Source organism: Gambusia affinis, linkage group LG23 (genome assembly GCF_019740435.1).
Source record: "Gambusia affinis linkage group LG23, SWU_Gaff_1.0, whole genome shotgun sequence".
In the NCBI taxonomy this organism is placed as follows: Eukaryota; Metazoa; Chordata; class Actinopteri; order Cyprinodontiformes; family Poeciliidae; genus Gambusia; species Gambusia affinis.
In genome coordinates, this window is record NC_057890.1 from 19,491,525 (window position 1) to 19,510,108 (window position 18,584).

Consider the following 18,584-nt stretch of genomic DNA (forward strand, 5'->3'; position numbering starts at 1 on the left):
TCGAAAATAATTTAAAATGTTAGGGTTTTTCCAGAATTATTATTATTATTATTATTATTAATATTTTAAATATATTTTTTGTCTTTTGGTGAAATTTACTATTTTTGCTATTTATAATGGATCTAATGTCATTGCAAATACACAGAAAGGTAAGAACCCATAAAGTGGAGCTAACTAACTTGAGACGGACGGGTTCTGGACGGGTTCTGGAGGTGAGAGAGTCCAGCTCCAACATGGCCGCTCAGTCAAGTCAGAGCAGAAAAACATCTGGATTGGTCTGTAAGTCTTTGACAGACGGAGATCTGAAGCTTCGCTACATCTGGAGAAAAAAGGCGGAAGTTGAAGCGGCGGCGCGGCCCTGCAGTGAAGCATGGAGGTGGCAGCATCATGCCACCTCCATGCTTCACAGAACAGACAAAAACATCAGTGAACCAACACCTGGAGACCTGTCTCACCCTCCCTCAGGCTTGTAGTTGCCCCCCGGCTGTCTCCCCTCCCCCACCTGTTGTGGCCCCCAGCTCTCGGCTCCAGGTGTTTTCTAAAGCGCCGCGGCTCCCAGTGGTTTCTCCTGCCCGTTTTCAGAGCCAGTTGGGGAGATAAAGTAGTCCCTCCTGGTGGTTCGGACCAGATGCGCAGGTCTCTGCGGTTGCGGGCGGTTTGCGGTGTTTTTGTTGCGGCAGTGCGCAGTCCGTGTGCGGCAGAACAACAATAGAAAGCGGAGGAGGAGGAGCATCAGCGGCTTCTGGCAGCGGAGCGACACCGACGGTCCTGTGGGACGATATGAGTCTTTGGATCGGACTCTTAAGCGAACAGAAGCTTGTGATGGAAGCTGGAAGGATCCGAGTCTGATCAGAACCGAACCGAACCGGAGCGGAGCGTTTTTGTTGAGAGGAAGCGGCCGCAGCCATGATGGGAATGCTGGGAATCCTCCGCTGAGGATCCGCGGCGGCTGGGCCCAGGATCGGGAGAAAGATGGGAATGTGTTTTCGGATCCTGCTGCTGTTGGGTTCCTGCTGGCTCGTCTCAGGTAAGGGTCTGGTTCTGGAGGTTCTAGCTGTTTGGACCGAGGGTGGCAGGGTTCCTGCTGGATTCGGGTTTTGTGTTTAGATTTCCAGGGCCTGCTAACGTTAGCTTCCAGCTAACATCCAGCTTGTTCTGGAAAAAGGCTTTTTCCTGGGAATTCTGCTCATAAGTCCAGTTGTAGGTTCCGGTTCTGGGAGGGATGTGGGGTCTGGTTCTGGTTCTGGTTGGATTCAGGAGTATGGGATGATAATTTGGAGCAGAGAGGGAATGTGGGAAACAACAACAGGAGTTATTGAAGCTGGTTAGCATCGAAGCTAACAAGTTGTAGCTGCTACCCAACTAAGTAACTAGCTAGCTGCCTTTCAGCTGGTTAACCAGGATAGGTTCTGATTCTGATTCTTATATTATTACAGAGAAAGATCAGTTTTCTAGCAGAGCAACTCAGATTGGATGCTTCCCTGGAAAACCCTCCAGCTATGGAAATTCATCCATAACCTGCAGATTGATGGGAAACCTGGAGGAAAACAGGAAAACCTCCGCTGGGAATCATCGTCTCCATTAGCTTTAATGCACAGCGGAATCACAGAATAACAGGAAGTCCAGGAAATTTTCCCTGGAAAACCTCAGAAACAGAAACGCTTGAATCTGGATTTAAAGGAGCAGACAGCTTTCCAGGTAGCTGAGGAGTTCTGGTTCTGGTTCTGGTTCTGGTTCACTGCAGCCTCTCAGCATGAATAGAACAATAATAGAATTCAACTTTATTGTTGTTGCACTGTCACAAGTACAAGCAACGAAATGTAGTTTGCATCTATCCAGAAGTGCTATACAGGATATAAATATTTATTTACAGGTGTACAAGAATAAATATAAATATAAATATGGGAGCTATATGCACAGATTATACAGATTATACAAGAATGTTAGGAAATGGATTATAAATGTATTAGTAGGTTTATAATACAAGATAAATAATGGCAGATAAGATTTACAGATTGTATATGTGTGTGAGGAGAACAGTCTGTGGAACCTCCACCGTGCTTCAGTGGTGCTAGAAGGAACACCTGCTGCCTCCAGGTTCTGCAATGTTGGGAACTTTTGGCATTTTCCACATTTTCTTCATTAAAACAGTTTCAGAGTCCGGTTCTGGTGGTTCTGTTGGATCTCTCGGGTTGTGGGCTGAGCTGCTCTTTTTAGACTCCAGCACTAAGCTTATTTATTTTGGACATAAAGGTGGACATCTATCATACTGTTGGTCTTTTATTGTGATAAATTTCTTACTATAATAGGAATTTGGACTTCTTATTGTTTCAGTAAATTCAGGTGAAAGATAAAAAACAGAACCGTCTGTAAAGTCTGGATTATTTTACTACCTTTTATGATGTGTGTTTAATGAGATTATCAATAAATTATGAAATAGTTTGACTAAATGTAGTTATTGTGAGCAGTTTAAATAAAACTGGAGTCCAAAGGAAACAGAAATATGTTTGTGGTTTCAGTCATAAATGGTTCTTATTGCCCCTTTTATCATTATAGCAGTAAAACGTTTTATAATCCAACTTTTTTTTTTAAACAAAATTAAACCTTAGGAGAACTTGCATTATTATACTTTTATTAATATACTTCTTTAAAATTAGGGATGCACTGATATTAATATTAATATAAATATTGCTGCATATTTCACTTCTGATTTGACACTTTTGGGGAAAAATGACCAGAAACAAAAAACAAGAGAATAACAAATATTTGTTGTTCATATCGGCTCAGTTTGATTTATTGGACTGATACCGATACCGATATATCGCGCATCTCTACTTAAAATGGTCTCCAAAGGATATTTTGGTTTATTCCAGTAATTATTGGTTCTTCATTAGTTCTGAAACCGGGTTCTGGTTCTGTTTCCACTTCCTGTGTGTCACCAGGCGAGCCGCTGCTGCTGTACGCCAACCGGCGGGACCTGCGCCTGGTGGACGCGGCGCGCGACAAGGCCAACGCCACGGTGGTGGTGGGCGGCCTGGAGGACGCCGCCGCCGTGGATTACGTCTACGCCCAGGGCCTCATCTACTGGAGCGACGTCAGCGAGGAGGCCATCAAACGGACCTCCTTCAACCGGACCGGCGCCGGCGCCGCACAGATTGTGGTGCCGGGCCTGGCCGCGCCGGACGGCCTGGCCTGCGACTGGCTGGGCCTCAAGCTGTACTGGACCGACTCGGACACCAACCGGATCGAGGTGGCCGAGCTGGACGGGTCGCTGAGGAAGGTTCTGTTCTGGCAGGAGCTGGACCAACCCAGAGCCATCGCCCTGGACCCGGAGCGAGGGTGAGTCCGGATGGTTCTGTTGCTTCTAAACGGGCTGGAAGTATCTGGAGAGGAGTCGGATCAGAACCACTTTTCTATTCATTGGATGTGAAGGAAACGGACCCGGTGGTCCTGGTGGTTCTGGTTCTGGGTTGTTCCCATGGTCTCAGCCGTGTGTCGTCCTCAGGTTCATGTACTGGACGGACTGGGGCGAGGTCCCAAAGATCGAACGGGCCGGGATGGACGGGACCAACCGGTCCCTGCTGGTGGACCAGGACATCCACTGGCCCAACGGGCTGACGGTCGACTACGGCCAGCAGAAGCTCTACTGGGCCGACGCCAAGCACAACTTCATCCACCGCTGCAACCTGGACGGCTCCTCCAGGTACCAGCTGCCGGGTCCGAGGCGGTTCTGCCGGGCCGGACCCGGTCTGATGTGTGTGTGCTGTATTGCAGAGAGGTGGTGGTGAAAGGGGAGCTGCCTCACCCCTTCGCCCTCACCCTGTACGAGGACACCCTGTTCTGGACCGACTGGAACACACACTCCATCCACTCGTGCAGGAAGCAGACGGGTCGGGACCAGCGCATCGTCCACTCCCACATCTTCTCCCCGATGGACCTGCACGTCTTCAGCCCCAAGAGGCAGCCCGTCTGTGAGTCTCAGCCGCCTGCGGGCTTTTGTATCGACCGCGTCTGTCGCGTATCTGGACCCGTCCAGACTTGCTACGCTCTCCTCCCGGCCGGTTCTGACCCATTTCCGTGTTGACGTGTTGCAGCGCGGAGCAGCCCCTGCTCCCATGGCAACGCCGGATGCTCCCACCTCTGCCTGCTGTCCCCCAGCCGGCCGTTCTACCGCTGCGCCTGTCCCACCGGAGTCCAAATGCTGGAGGACGGACGGACCTGCAGAGACGGTGAGGACGCCATCATCATCATCATCATCATGTGGGCCCAGCCTGGTCTCAGTCTGTCTCAGAGAAGGAAACTAAATGTCAGCTGGTTAGAAGTCGTTAGTTATTCTGAAAACTTTATTTGTGACGATTATCAGTTTGAACTGGAAGCTGCTACAGCCTGGTGGTTCTGGACCAGGTCCGGTCGGGCTGGACCCGGTCCAGTTACTGGTGTGGTGGGTCTGATCCGAATCGTTTGCAGAATCTTTCTCAGCTTGCAGATTGAGTGGATCGAGAGGTTTGGAGCCAGACTTTGTTCTCCTCTGATCTGGAAGCGGGCCGGCGCTGGGCTGACCTGCCGTCGCCATGGCAACCTGCCCCTCCCCCAGCCGGCTCCTCTGTTTACATTTTTCGGTGGGAAGCCGGCCACGGGGGCGGGGCTCCCGGACAAAGCCGCCTTTCAGGCCGTTGTTGCGGCTCGGCGGTGGGAATGTGGCGGCGGCGTTCCAGGACCAGGAAGTCCTCTCAGCTCTGCACTGGGAACGGGATGAAGGTCCAGCAGGAAAACTGGGAAAACTCCCAGAAACTTCTGGGAGTTTGTAGTTTAGCTTTGATCAGGAAGCAGATATTTATTTTCAGGTTATGTGATGTCATGTTAAGGCTGCAGCAAACAGTTTTATTAGTAATAAATTGATCAGGAAAATTTACCGATTTTTTATTGAACCACTTCTGTTATTAATTACAGATTAATAATTGAATTCCTTTTTTATATGAGAAAACATTGTGTTGACCAAAACAGCTTTCCTTTAGTGAACACCTGACCATTTAAAGATTGATTACTTTTAGTATTAACTAATAACTGGGTAACTGAAGGTGATCAATAATTATTATTGTTCCCAGTTTGTGGAGCCTTTTCATCCATCACTGTTTTATATCGTCTTCCTGCTCTGTGTTGTTCTGTCAGTAAACCGTTACAGACGGATCGATTACTGAATCACTTCAGCAATTGATTAATCGATTGAGCCCTGATTCTGATCGATAGGTGATGATTTATTTTAATGACTCCTGCTTGATGCTAACATGCTAACAGGTGCGACCCAGATGCTGCTGCTGGCCCGGCGGACCGACCTGCGTCAGATCTCCCTGGACACGCCGGACTTCACCGACGTCATCCTGCAGGTGGACGACATCCGGCACGCCATCGCCATCGACTACGACCCGGTGGACGGATACGTCTACTGGACGGACGACGACGTGAAGGCCATCCGCCGCGCGCGCCTGGACGGCGGCGACGCCCAGTTCGTGGTCACCTCACAGGTCAGCCACCCGGACGGCATCGCCGTGGACTGGATCGCCCGGAACCTGTACTGGACCGACACGGGGACGGACCGCGTCGAGGTGACCCGTCTGGACGGAACCATGAGGAAGATCCTGATCTCCGAGGACCTGGACGAGCCCAGAGCCATCGTCCTGGATCCGGTGGCCGGGTGAGTCCCGCCGCCGGCCCGCCGGACCGGCCGCGGGACGGCTCTGTGACGGTTCCGTTTGACCCGCAGGTACATGTACTGGACGGACTGGGGCGAGGTTCCGAAGATCGAGCGGGCCGACCTGGACGGGCTGGAGCGGCTGGTGATGGTGAACACGTCGCTGGGCTGGCCCAACGGCCTGGCGCTCGACTACGAGCAGCGGCAGATCTACTGGGGAGACGCCAAGACGGACAAGATCGAGGTCAGTCCAGGCTCCGGTTCTGGTCCAACAGAACCGGGTCAGACCCGGAGTCGGGTTTAAAGGAACTCAGGTTTTTGGCCGTTTTTCAGGTTTCTGGAAGTTTGTTCCAGATCTGTGGTCATAGAAGCTGAATGCTGCTTCTCTATGTTTGGTTCTGGTTCTGATGCAGAGCAGAACCAGAACCAGCAGGTTGGTCCAGCAGCAGATCTTTAATCCGTCCAATGATTTATGAACTACCAGCAGATTAAAGTCTTTCAGGAAGGAATGTAGAACCGGCTGACGTAGAACCGTAGAACTGCTGGTTCTAGTCAGAACTCCAGCAGCAGCGTTCTGGACCGTTGGGTTGTCAATCAGACCTGTGTAGACGCTGCTGCAGGAATCAAAGCCACTAAAGAGAAACTAAAGCCTGGATGAGTTTCTCTGATCTGAGACTTTAGTCTGGTTCTGGAAAAGTTCTGCAGCTGCTAGAAGACCCACTGTGGAACCCAGAGGTCAGAGGTCAGCCTGATCTCAAGTTTCCAGATGGGAGAACTGAACCTGTGCTGACTCTAGATCTATAATTCTACATCTATAGTTCTAGATCTATAACTACATTTATAACTAGATCTATAACTCTAGATTCTTCCTCTTTAGGACCAAAGGTAACCCGGTGAGTCCATCTACCAATCGCATTTAAGGGCTAACAGCCAATCAAAGCTAGTAAAGAAATGAACCAATCAGAGTGAGGAGTTCCTGGCCAATCAGAACCAGGTATTCTGGACCGGTCAGACCCGGTTCCGAAGGAAAGATGAGTGAGTTGGAAAACAAAGAACCATTTGCAAAGACTTCTGGGAGAAATCTGGGAACTTCAACCAGGCATTCAGGCTGGAAGCTTTGAAAACACAGACTGATCTGGATCATATGTCCGATCAGAACCGGTCTGGTCCACTCAGAACCACATCTGGTTCTGATTGTGGCCCGGCTCTCCAGCTGTGGTCGGTTCCATTTAGAACCGCGCTGCGGTCCGATCCAGCCGGCTGGGTTCGGCGCTCTCGATGGAAACTCCTAATTTACCCGGCGACAGCCAATCACAGCGCTGCACACCGCCGACCTGCACATTCATCAGAACCGGATCAGAACCAGGTTTTATCTTGTTGATCAGAACAGATCTGGTTGGATCTGCTGAGGGACAGATTATTCCAGATTATTCCAGATTATTATGAGCTGGTGACCTCATGAGGAACAGAGGTCACCTGGTTCTGTTGGACAGTCCAACCGGGCCCAGCGGCCGGTTTCAGATGCTCATTGTGTCCTCAGCATGATGCTGCCACCGCCCGGCTGGTTTTCCTCCTTAGATCAGTTCTTATATTTCTCTTCATGCAGCTGAAGGTTAATCCGGTTTGCTTCAGAGCAGCGGTGTCCAACGTGTGGTTCAGGGGCCGTCTGTGGTCCAGCTGCAGTTTGTTTTAATCTACATTATTACCAAACTTTTCCAAAAATCAACTTCACTGAACTCAAATCAGCTTTCATCTGATATATTAAACTTCACTAATATAGCAAATGTTTTGAAAGAAAGTGACACAAATTCTGTTTTTAGAACAGAATAAATTTCTTAAACCCAAAGGAATTTAAAAACTAAAAGTCTTTTAATGCAGCAGATGTTGGAAAGTTTTGGATCTGTGATAAATTTGGCACAAAAAACTAAATTTGGAATATTTCATTGGCTTGATTTAAATCTTTTTGTTCTTATTGTGTGTGTGTGTGTGTGTGTGTGTGTGTGTGTGTGTGTGTGTGTGTGTGTGTGTGTGTGCAGGTGATGAACATGAACGGGACGGGCCGACGGGTGCTGGTAGAGGACAAACTTCCTCACATCTTTGGCTTCAGCCTGCTGGGCGACTTCGTCTACTGGACGGACTGGCAGCGCCGCAGCATCGAGCGCGTCCACAAACGCACCGCCGAGCGCGAGTTCATCATCGACCAGCTGCCCGACCTGATGGGCCTGAAGGCCACTCACCTGCACCGCGTCGCCGGTGAGTCCGCTGATGTCACAAGGGGGCGGGGCCTACCCCGGAAGCTCTGAACCTTTCCTTCCCTTCTTCTTCTTGAGTTTGTTGGCTGTTGGCAAACAGGTATTAGGTGTGCATTAGCGCCACCTGGTGGTGGGGAAAGAAGAACGGCAACACTGTTCAAATATGTTTAGTTTGATGTGAATTATCAGTTTCCAGAAAAAAGGTGAATTAAGTTTAACTCCACTTAAGCTTAACATGTGATTGGTCAGTGTCAGCACTATGACCTTTGAACCTTCTTAAGGCCTCCATATCTCAGTGAACATTTTTATGACACTGAAGCGCTGAAATAAGCAATCTCATGGTGGGCTTTTCTGACCCACAGAGTTTGTTTTTAATTTTTGTTTATGAACTTCCATCCTACCTTTGTAACATTTATTAAAGAAAAGGTTTTTACGTTTGTTGAAGTCAGATGGATCTCCCTGAGCTGCTGCCTGACGAAATGAACCAAAAACAGCCAATCAGAGCCAAAAGTTGGGGCTTCTTGCTGTCAATCATCCTCATGTACGCGCTGCTAAATGTGATCATGGTGGAGAAACAGCCTACTGTGACAGAAAACACTGTTTCTGCTATGCTAACTAGCATTCATGACAGGCTCTGCTAACTGCAGCGTAGCAGAGAGAAACAGGGAAGGGTCTGTTCTGGTTCTGGTTCTGGTTCTGGTTCTGGTTCTGGCTCCGGTTCTGACTGTGGTTCTGCCTGTGCAGGGACCAACCCGTGCGCTGACAGTAATGGCGGCTGCAGCCACCTGTGCCTGCACACGCCTCACGGCGTGCGGTGCGGCTGCCCGAACGGCCTGGAGCTGCTGGGCGACCTGCAGAGCTGCATCGTCCCGGAGGCCTTCCTGCTCTTCTCGCGCCACACCGACATCCGCCGCATCTCCCTGGAGACCAACAGCAACACCGTGGCCATCCCGCTCACCGGCGTCAAGGAGGCCTCCGCCCTCGACTTCGACATCACCGACAACCGCATCTACTGGACCGACATCACGCTCAAGGTGGGTCTGGGCCCGGGCCGGACCTCCAGAACCACCGGAACCGGCCTCTGACCGGTCCTCCCTTTGGTTCTGCAGACCATCAGCCGGGCCTTCATGAACGGCAGCGCGCTGGAGCACGTGGTCCAATTCGGCCTGGATTACCCAGAAGGCATGGCGGTGGACTGGCTGGGCAAGAACCTGTACTGGGCCGACACCGGAACCAACCGCATCGAGGTGGCCAAGCTGGACGGGCAGCACCGCCAGGTTCTGGTCTGGAAGGACCTGGACAGCCCACGGGCCCTGGCGCTGGACCCGGCTGAGGGGTGAGGCTCCGCTTCTCCTGGGCCCGGTCCTGTTCCGACCCGGTTCCGTTTTGACCCGTTCCCATCCCTGCAGGTACATGTACTGGACCGAGTGGGGCGGGAAGCCCAAGATCGACCGGGCCGCCATGGACGGAACCGGCCGCATCACGCTGGTGTCGAACGTGGGCCGGGCCAACGGACTCACCATCGACTACGCCGAGCGGCGCCTGTACTGGGCCGACCTGGACACCACGCTCATCGAGTCCTCCAACATGCTGGGTAAGGACCCGCAGAACCGGACAGAACCGGACAGAACCTCCAGAACCCCGGGGTACAAACCCAGCAGGTGCTCCTCCGGGTGGAACCAGGGGAACCTACGACTGGGCCCTGGCGGTTAAGGTTCTGGTAACGTCCACCTCACTCACCTGGGTCGGACCTTCACAGAACTCGGATCAGGTTCTGCAGCTGCTGACGGGTTTTCGGGTCGTCTGTTAAAAAGCTGCTCAGAAAGTTCTACAGCGCCGGCTAACCTGACTGGACCAGAACTCGACGGGTTTGAAACTGGTTCTTGGACTCGTCTGTGTGAATAGAAACTGGCTGAATTTCACAGAACCAATCGGACCCAGTTTGGTTCTGAACTGGTTTTGGACGGGTACTGGACTGGTTGTGGGGTTTAAGACTTATGGACCATTTTCATTGCCCAGTCTTGGACTCATAAGAGTCTGTGCAAACAAAAATGGCTGTTTTTTGGTACCGGTCGAACCCGGTCTTGGTCTGGTTCTGGTTTTGTCATGATTTTTCCTATTTCTCAACTTGCAGGCAAGGAGCGAGAGGTGATTGCCGACGACCTGCCTCACCCGTTCGGCCTCACCCAGTACCAGGACTACATCTACTGGACGGACTGGAGCCACCGCAGCATCGAGCGGGCCAACAAGACGAGCGGCCAGAACCGGACCCTGATCCAGGGACACCTGGACTACGTGATGGACATCCTGGTGTTCCACTCGTCCCGGCAGGCCGGCTGGAACGCCTGTGCCTCCACCAACGGCCACTGCTCCCATCTGTGCCTCGCCGTGCCCAGCGGCTTCGTCTGCGGATGCCCCGCCCACTTCTCCCTCAACCGCGACAACAAGACGTGCAGCGGTGAGCCACCCGGACTCGGCCGCTACCTGGACGGGTTTTGCTCAGGTCTCTGATCGCTCTGCTCGTCACCCTCAGCTCCCACGGCGTTCCTGCTCTTCAGCCAGAAGGCGGCCATCAACCGCATGGTGATCGACGAGCAGCAGAGCCCCGACATCGTCCTGCCCATTCAGAACCTGAAGAACGTCCGGGCCATTGACTACGACCCGCTGGACAAGCAGCTGTACTGGATCGACTCCAAGCAGAACGTCATTCGCCGCGCCCAGGAGGACGGCAACCAGGTGGGGAAGCTGACCCGACCGAAGCAACTTTGATCCAACTCCTTTGGGTTCTGACGGTTAGCTCAGGGAGGTTGTAGACCCAACGCTGAAGCGGGAAGGGTTTGTATGGATTAGCATTAGCGTTATGCTAACCAGGGCAGCATTAGCTTAACCACAGCAATTTTCACAAGTGATTATCAGCTAAGAATAAGTAGCTGATGAAGGGAAAAAGTAAATAATGAAAATGAACAGTATGGAAGCTGACACTAGTATATCAGAGGGTCCTGATCCAGTTGGCCGTGTTCTGTCTGGTTCTGGTTCTGTTAGAGTGTGACGGTGGTGTCCAGCTCCCTTCTCGGACCTTTTGATCTCAGCATTGACATCTTCAGCCGCTTCATCTACTGGACCAGCGAAGTGACCAACGTCATCAATGTGACCCGGACGGATGGCAGCCGGGTCGGTGTGGTTCTGCGGGGCGAGCACGACAAGCCGCGGGCCATCGTGGTGAACCCAGAGAGAGGGTGAGTCCGAGTGGTTCTCCCAGTGCCGGGCCCTGGGTCGGCAACAGAACAGAACTTGTATAAATGACCTGTTTGTTAGCAATGGGTGCTAGCAAACAGGTCACTCACACTAACAGAACCTGTTCCACAGGTACATGTACTTCACCAACCTGCAGGACCGCTCACCCAAGATTGAGCGGGCGGCGCTGGATGGGACGGAGCGTGAGGTTCTGTTCTTCAGCAACCTGGGAAAACCCGTGGCGCTGGCTGTGGACAACAAGGCAGGAAAGCTGTTCTGGGTCGACTCAGATCTGCGCCGCATTGAGAGCAGCGACCTGTCAGGTGAGTTCTGTTAAAGACCCGACTGGAAGCAGAATCTGACAGGAAGCAGGACCCGACAGGAAGCCACCCTGGACTTACCTGCTGGAAACCATGACCTTTGACCCTCCCAGATGGCGAAAAAAGCTTTGATGTAGAAACTCTGGAAGACTCACTGAGATAAATCTGATATTTTAGTTTCAGTTGGTGCCCCCTGCAGGCCATCCAGAGGAACAGCAGTTTGTCCATCGATACAAATAATCAAAGAAAAGAAGATATTTTGATGTTAATGAGATATAAATCTAGCTGTTTTTTTAATCTCGTTTAAATTAGAAACTTCTCCTGAATTTATTTCCTAGTTCTGTCAGATGAACATGAACCCTGATGTTCTCTAAAGCTGCAGAGGCTTTAGGTTTTCCTCCATGAGTGAAGAGAATGACTGCATCAATAAAATACTTATTTCTGTCTTTTCTAACCTTTCCATACACAAGTCAAAGAATGCTGAAAAAGCAAACAAAAATTGAACAAAAGAGTACTAAACTTTAACCCAGAAATATATAATAAAGTCTAGTTAAATTCCTGTCGATGACCAAATGTTGACTGAAGCTCATTCTGATCATCCTGAGCTCAGGTTAAAGGCGTGTTTAACGGTGTCCCCCCCTCTCCCTCCTGCCTCCTCTCCCATTTCGTTGCCTTTGTTCCTGAAGTTCTCGCCCTTGTTTTTTTCTCCCTGGTGCTTTTATTTTGGTGAGCACTGCAGGAGCCAATCGGATTGTGATCGCGGACTCAAACATCCTGCAGCCGGTGGGCCTGACGGTGTTCGGGAACCACCTGTATTGGATCGACAAGCAGCAGCAGATGATCGAACGCATCGACAAGACGACGAGGGAGGGCCGCACCAAGGTGCAGGCGCGGGTCGCCTACCTGAGCGACATCCACGCCGTCCACGAGATCGACATGCACGAGTACCGTGAGTCCACCGCCACCGACGGAACGTAGACTGACATGGCAGCAGCTAGCAAAATTAGTCTAAGACTGTCCAGAACCAGACCCAAACCCAGAATAAAACATCCTCAAAACCAAAACTTGAGTCTAAATTAAACTGTCTAAAGACGTCTCAAACCCAGAACCAGTCCCAAACTGAGGCCAGAACCAGTTCAAAAACCAGTTTTAGACTGAAAACATTTCCAGTCAGTCTTTGACCAGTCCACAAACAAAACCACAGAAAAACACCAAATGAAACCGGAAACGTCTGGGACGTCCAGACCTTCAGACCAGAAAAACAACAGATTTTAAATAGTTTTCTAGCTGAAATGATCTAAAACCAATTTAGACCAAAACTAAAGTGAGTCAGAACCAAACCCGACGAGCCTGAGTTCTGGTTTAACTGGGTTCAGCTCTAACTTCCTGTTTCCTCCTGCAGGAAACCATCCGTGCACCCGGGACAACGGCGGCTGCTCCCACATCTGCATCGTGAAGGGCGACGGAACCACGCGCTGCTCCTGCCCCGTCCACCTGGTGCTGCTGTCCGACGAGCTCACCTGCGGAGGTGAGCCCGTGGCCGCGCCGCCACCGCGCCGCGCCGCCGGGGGCGACCCGTTGACCCGTCCTCTCTCTCTCCTCAGAACCGCCCACCTGCTCGCCCGACCAGTTCGCCTGCGTCTCCGGAGAGGTGGACTGCATCCCCAACTCCTGGCGGTGCGACGGCTTCCCCGAGTGCGACGACCACAGCGACGAGAAGGAATGCCCCGTCTGCTCCGAGTCCGAGTTCCAGTGCGACAGCCGGCAGTGCGTGGAGCAGAGCGAGCGCTGCAACGGGGAGGTCAACTGCCAGGACGGGTCCGACGAGAACAAGTGTGAAGGTGATCCGGGTCCGGTCCAGATCCAGAGGCTAAAATAATCTCCATTGTTTTAGTTCTCCACTAAACTGGGCCCAAACCAGTCCAGAACCAAAACCAGGAAAAAACCTCGATAGAAGCTGACGTGTCTGAACCTTTATCCCAGATGTGGGGATCTCTCCCAGGTCTGGTTCTGATGTGTTCTGGTTCTGTTCCCAGTCCGGTGTCCAGCAGACCAGTTCTCCTGCGCCAACGGCCAGTGCATCGGGATCCACAAGAAGTGCGACCACAACACGGACTGCAGCGACAACTCGGACGAGACGGACTGCTGTGAGTCTGGTCCCGACCCGGCTCCGACCCGGTTCTGGTGTTCTCCTTGTGCCGACGCTCTCCTGTAGTTCCAGATCCGCCGGAGCTGCCGGCGCCGACCAACAGCACCATCAGCTCCATCGTTGCCGTGGTGATGGCGCTGTTTGTGGTGGGCGCCATCTACTTCGTGTGCCAGCGCGTCCTCTGCCCCCACATGAAGGACGACGGCGAGACGGTCGCCAACGACTTCGTGGTCCACGGCCAGGCCTCGGTGCCGCTCGGATACGTGCCGCATCCCGGGTCGCTGTCCGGCTCGCTGCCGGGTAAGGCGGGTCGCGCCGGGGGGTGGGGCCGGTTCTGACCCGGTTCTGACCCGCTCTCTGTCTGCAGGTATGTCCAGAGGGAAGTCTGTGATTGGCTCCCTGAGCATCATGGGCGGCAGTAGCGGCCCTCCGTACGACCGCGCCCACGTCACCGGAGCGTCGTCCAGCAGCTCCTCCAGCACCAAGGGCACCTACTTCCCCCCGGTGAGACCCGACCCGACCGGTTCCGGTTCCGGTTCCGGTTCTGGTCTCATGCTGTCTGTCTTCCAGATCTTGAACCCGCCGCCGTCGCCCGCCACCGTCCGCTCCCAGTACACCCTGGAGTTCGGCTACTCCTCCAACAGCCCCTCCACCCACCGCTCCTACAGGTACTGACAGGCCGGGTCGGAACCACCAGGCGGATCAGGCCTGCGTCTCTATGGCAGGCAGTTTTACCCAAACATGTTAATTCAGATTTCTGGTTATATTCGGACTAAATGACGTCAGATTATTGAAAATATCTGCATAACGTAAATCTGAGACGCCATTAATTGATGTTTAGAAACAGATTGAAACAAATAATGACTCAGCAAAACAAACAGGAACATCTGGACTTTATTTCTGACTCGTCATGATTCCTTTCAAATCCTCTCCGATAAATTAAAGAGATCCTGAATGTTTTTAATCTGGATTAGTTTTCCATGCTGATATCTTGAATTAACGTTTTGACCAGTCAGCATGACGTCATGCTGCAGTCATTATTATCATTATTAATGACTCATCATTATTATTATTATTATTATTATTATCATTATTATTATCATTATTATTATTATTATCATTATTAATGACTCATCATTATTATTATTATTATTATCATTATTATTATTATTATTATTATTATTATTATTATCATTATTATTATTATTATCATTATTATTATTATTATCATTATTATTATTATTATTATTATCATTATTATTATTATCATTATTAATGACTCATCATTATTATTATTATTATTATTATTATTATTATTATTATCATTATTATTATTATTATCATTATTATTATTATTATTATTATTATTATTATCATTATTATTATTATTATTATCATTATTATTATTATTATCATTATTAATGACTCATCATTATTATTATTATTATTATCATTATTATTATTATTATCATTATTATTATTATCATTATTATTATTATTATTATTATTATTATTATTATTATTATTATTATTATTATTATTATTATCATTATTATTATTATCATTATCATTATTATTATTATTATTATCATTATTATTATCATTATTATTATTATTATCATTATTAATGACTCATCATTATCATTATTATTATTATTATTATCATTATTATGATCATTATTATTATCATTATTATTATCATTATTATTATTATTATCATCATCATTATTATTATTATTATTATTAATATTATTATCATTATCATTATTATTATTATTATCATTATTAATGACTCATCATTATCATTATTATTATTATTATTATTATTCCTCGTCAATCTGCTCAGATTGTCCGTTGGGGAATGTTTGGTACCGGAGCAGCTTTTGCTCCTTAAAGCTGTTTTTAGGTATAAATAACGTCGGTAGCAGACAAAACAACATCTTTGATTTCTTGAATCATTATTCTGTCAAAAAGTCCCAAATTTATGAAGCACTTTCAAATTTCCATGAGAAATGAGAGATTTTTTGAAAATGCTCCATTTCCAGCGCGTCGACAGCAGAACCTTTTGCTCCTTATTTATATTCAGATTTATGAAGCAGTTTTTATGGAAGCATTTTGCTGCCAGAGGTTGGAAATCAATTCAGGAGAAAAATCTTATTAGAACAAAGTCTGTTTGAGATGTAAAACAACAATAAAGTTTCTTGTTGCAATATAAAGATACAATCCTCTGACCGATCCCGAGTTATTAAGGAAATCGGTTCCCTCTCTCTCTTCACAGCTTCAGCCTTTCTGACTGAAAACTGACCAGATTTTGGGTTTAATAAGATGCAGATCTCATGTGAACATGTTTTTAAAATCTTACTGAATTTCAGCTAAAAGCTTCCATGGGTTTTTTGCCTCCTGCTGGCAGTTGTTTGGGCAGCTCAGTGGCAGCACTAGGGGGCCTTTCGTGTACCTTTGAGTCCTGATTAGGTTTGTCATATCTGGAATTGTAATCCCAGGTGCTTGGCCACTCAGTGACGCCATCTTGAAAAGCATTTGATCCGTTCAAACTGAACAAATCTTTGGCTGTTTTTCTGTCTACTCAGAATGTGAAAATCAGCTGATTTTATGTTAAACTAGCTTGCCATACATTTGGTTCTCCATAGATTGGTGGATATAAACTGATGTTTTCATCCTTCCAGTTACCGGCCCTACACCTACCGCCACTTTGCCCCGCCCACCACGCCCTGCAGCACCGACGTCTGCGACAGCGACTACACGCCGGGCCGCCGGCCGCTCAAATCCACCGCCGCCGCCAAGGGCTACACCAGCGACCTCAACTACGACTCGGAGCCGTTCCCGCCGCCGCCCACACCGCGCAGCCAGTACCTGTCGGCGGAGGAGAACTGCGAAAGCTGCCCGCCGTCGCCATACACAGAACGCAGCTATTCCCACCACCTGTACCCGCCGCCGCCGTCCCCGTGCACGGACTCCTCGTGAGCCAAGCCCCGCCCCCTTCCTGTATATAACAATTGTTGATATCCGAGTCGAAAAGAGAAAACGGGAAGACACTGCGGCGGCGCTAAAAGGGAACCGGAGGATGGCGAGCTGCAGAACATTTGTACAGAACAGAGAAATCATATTTATATATTTTCTATACTGATGATGATGATGATGATGATGCCATAGAGTTTGTAATTTGTACATTTTTAACAGAAGCTTTTATTAAACTCGCCACAGAGAATAGTTGCCTTAAAGTCAAACGGGACCGCGCCGGCGCCCAACGGGACCCACCGCGGCGGCGCCGGCCAGTCGGACTCCTGATGCCAAATACAAGCAGCAGCCACAGGCCCCGCCCACTCTGGGGTTCTGGGGCGGGGCGTCATAGTTTTGTCCCCGTCGGGCCTCCGTACAACCACACGCTGGCCCCGCCCTCGCCTGTTCTCACACCACGAGGAAGATCTGCTCCTCATCATCATCACAACCTGTGCCTGAGCAGTGCCACAGCTACATGTGCTTTTATTTTGAAATCCCCACTGAAAGCTCTAGTATTTTTGTACCACATACTGTGTAGATACGTATTTATAAGCTATATAGAGAATCGATGTAAATGTCTCGCCTGCAGCTCTTCATTCCTCTTTTTTATTCCCTCCTTCTATTTTTCTACAGAATCGCTGACAATCTCACAACTTGTCCTCGTTTTTACTGTCCTCGGCATCAGGACGCAGGGGTCAGAGGTCACTCCCTGACCCCTTGAACCCGGTCCCAGTCAGAACCGCACCAGCACCAGTCCAGACAATCTCTAGCAGGTCTGACCAGAGCCGAGGAGGTCCGGCTCAGACCTGAGAAAGCACAAAGAACCCAGGGCAGCTGGACGGGTTGGAGCCCCGCCCCCTCACAGAAAGCTCTGATTGGTTGATTAAATGGAGACCTTAACGAGTTTTTAAACATTAACACCAAAATCTGACCAGCGTGTTTTTCTACGCTGTCTCCATACGGCCTTGATACTTGTTCACAGTCTGCTGCCAGTCCAGAACCTCTAAGGCCTCCACAAAACGTCTTGGCACTACAGGACTTCCATATACCTTAAATCGTCCTTTTGTGGTTGCCTGACTCTGGCAGTACAGGGTCTCTGAATATCATACACAGTTTCTGTCTGTCCTTGGTCTCCGTATTGCCACATCACTAAGTTTTGGTCACTTGGAAGCTCCCATACAGCTCAGACGTTACGTTTTTTTTACTAGCCTGAGCCTCCGTGACCTGAGTTCTGGTACTGCATGACCACATAGTGTCTGACCATCCCACGTCTTTGTATTTCCTCCACATTTAATTTTTGGCCATCTTGGGTCTCCTTACCTTCTTAACATTTAACTCTTGGTCTTTCTGAGCCGCCATACGTCCTCCATGTTCCATTTGTAGTTCTTCTGAGCCTTCGTACAGTCTCCAAATATAGATTTTTGACCATTCCAAGTCTCCATGCTTCCTCTTCATTCAGGTTTTGACCCTCCTGTTTCACCGTACCTCCTCTACAATCAGTTTTTGGCCCCTCTGAGCCTCCGTTTCTCCTCCATGCATCCTCAGACGATGTTGCCTGTATTTCAACCCTGCTCCTTTACATGTGCTCTCTTCTGGCGGAAAAGTTCTCATTTCTGCACTTTAGACGGTTTTCTTGTCTGATTTTATTCGGTACCAAGTGACTCAAGCTGAGGCGATGCTAGAGTGTGCTCTGCGCCGTCGGTTTTTAAAATCTGGGACATCAGATGTGAACAAAAATCTTTAAAAACCTCTTTAAGCTGAACTGGAATCAAACCTGTGATCTGATTTTAAAAGCCACTAATGAACCATCTGAGGGAAATAATTCAGTTACAGTGAAATAAATGAGAACTGTTGATTTGATGCTGGTGTTTGTGTTTTTATCTGAAATGTTTTTCACAGATTTCCACCAAATTACTCTCCAT

At 49.2% G+C, this 18,584-nt stretch overlaps 1 protein-coding gene across 1 annotated transcript; it reads left to right on the forward strand.

The window, feature by feature from the left end:
- The first annotated feature begins 695 nt into the window (after positions 1-695).
- Positions 696-18,522, forward strand: lrp6 (low density lipoprotein receptor-related protein 6). The gene is made up of 23 exons (XM_044108481.1): positions 696-1,027; positions 2,943-3,339; positions 3,506-3,703; positions 3,775-3,971; positions 4,095-4,229; positions 5,296-5,692; positions 5,762-5,933; positions 7,726-7,942; positions 8,686-8,975; positions 9,051-9,277; positions 9,351-9,535; positions 10,076-10,399; positions 10,475-10,677; positions 10,984-11,177; positions 11,308-11,498; positions 12,235-12,444; positions 12,898-13,023; positions 13,100-13,336; positions 13,532-13,642; positions 13,711-13,944; positions 14,012-14,148; positions 14,215-14,312; positions 16,329-18,522. The coding sequence occupies exons 1-23, from the start codon at positions 973-975 to the stop codon at positions 16,624-16,626; spliced, it is 4,833 nt and encodes a 1,610-aa protein (XP_043964416.1). The 5' UTR covers positions 696-972; the 3' UTR covers positions 16,627-18,522.
- The last annotated feature ends 62 nt before the right edge of the window (positions 18,523-18,584 follow it).

Bases quoted from the DNA above. Each gene is read 5' to 3' on its own strand.
- lrp6 (XM_044108481.1), top strand. From the start codon at position 973: ATGGGAATGTGTTTTCGGATCCTGCTGCTGTTGGGTTCCTGCTGGCTC. The intron at 8,976-9,050 runs GTGGGTCTGGGC...TTGGTTCTGCAG, and splicing joins GGACCGACATCACGCTCAAG to ACCATCAGCCGGGCCTTCAT. The intron at 13,337-13,531 runs GTGATCCGGGTC...TTCTGTTCCCAG, and splicing joins CGACGAGAACAAGTGTGAAG to TCCGGTGTCCAGCAGACCAG.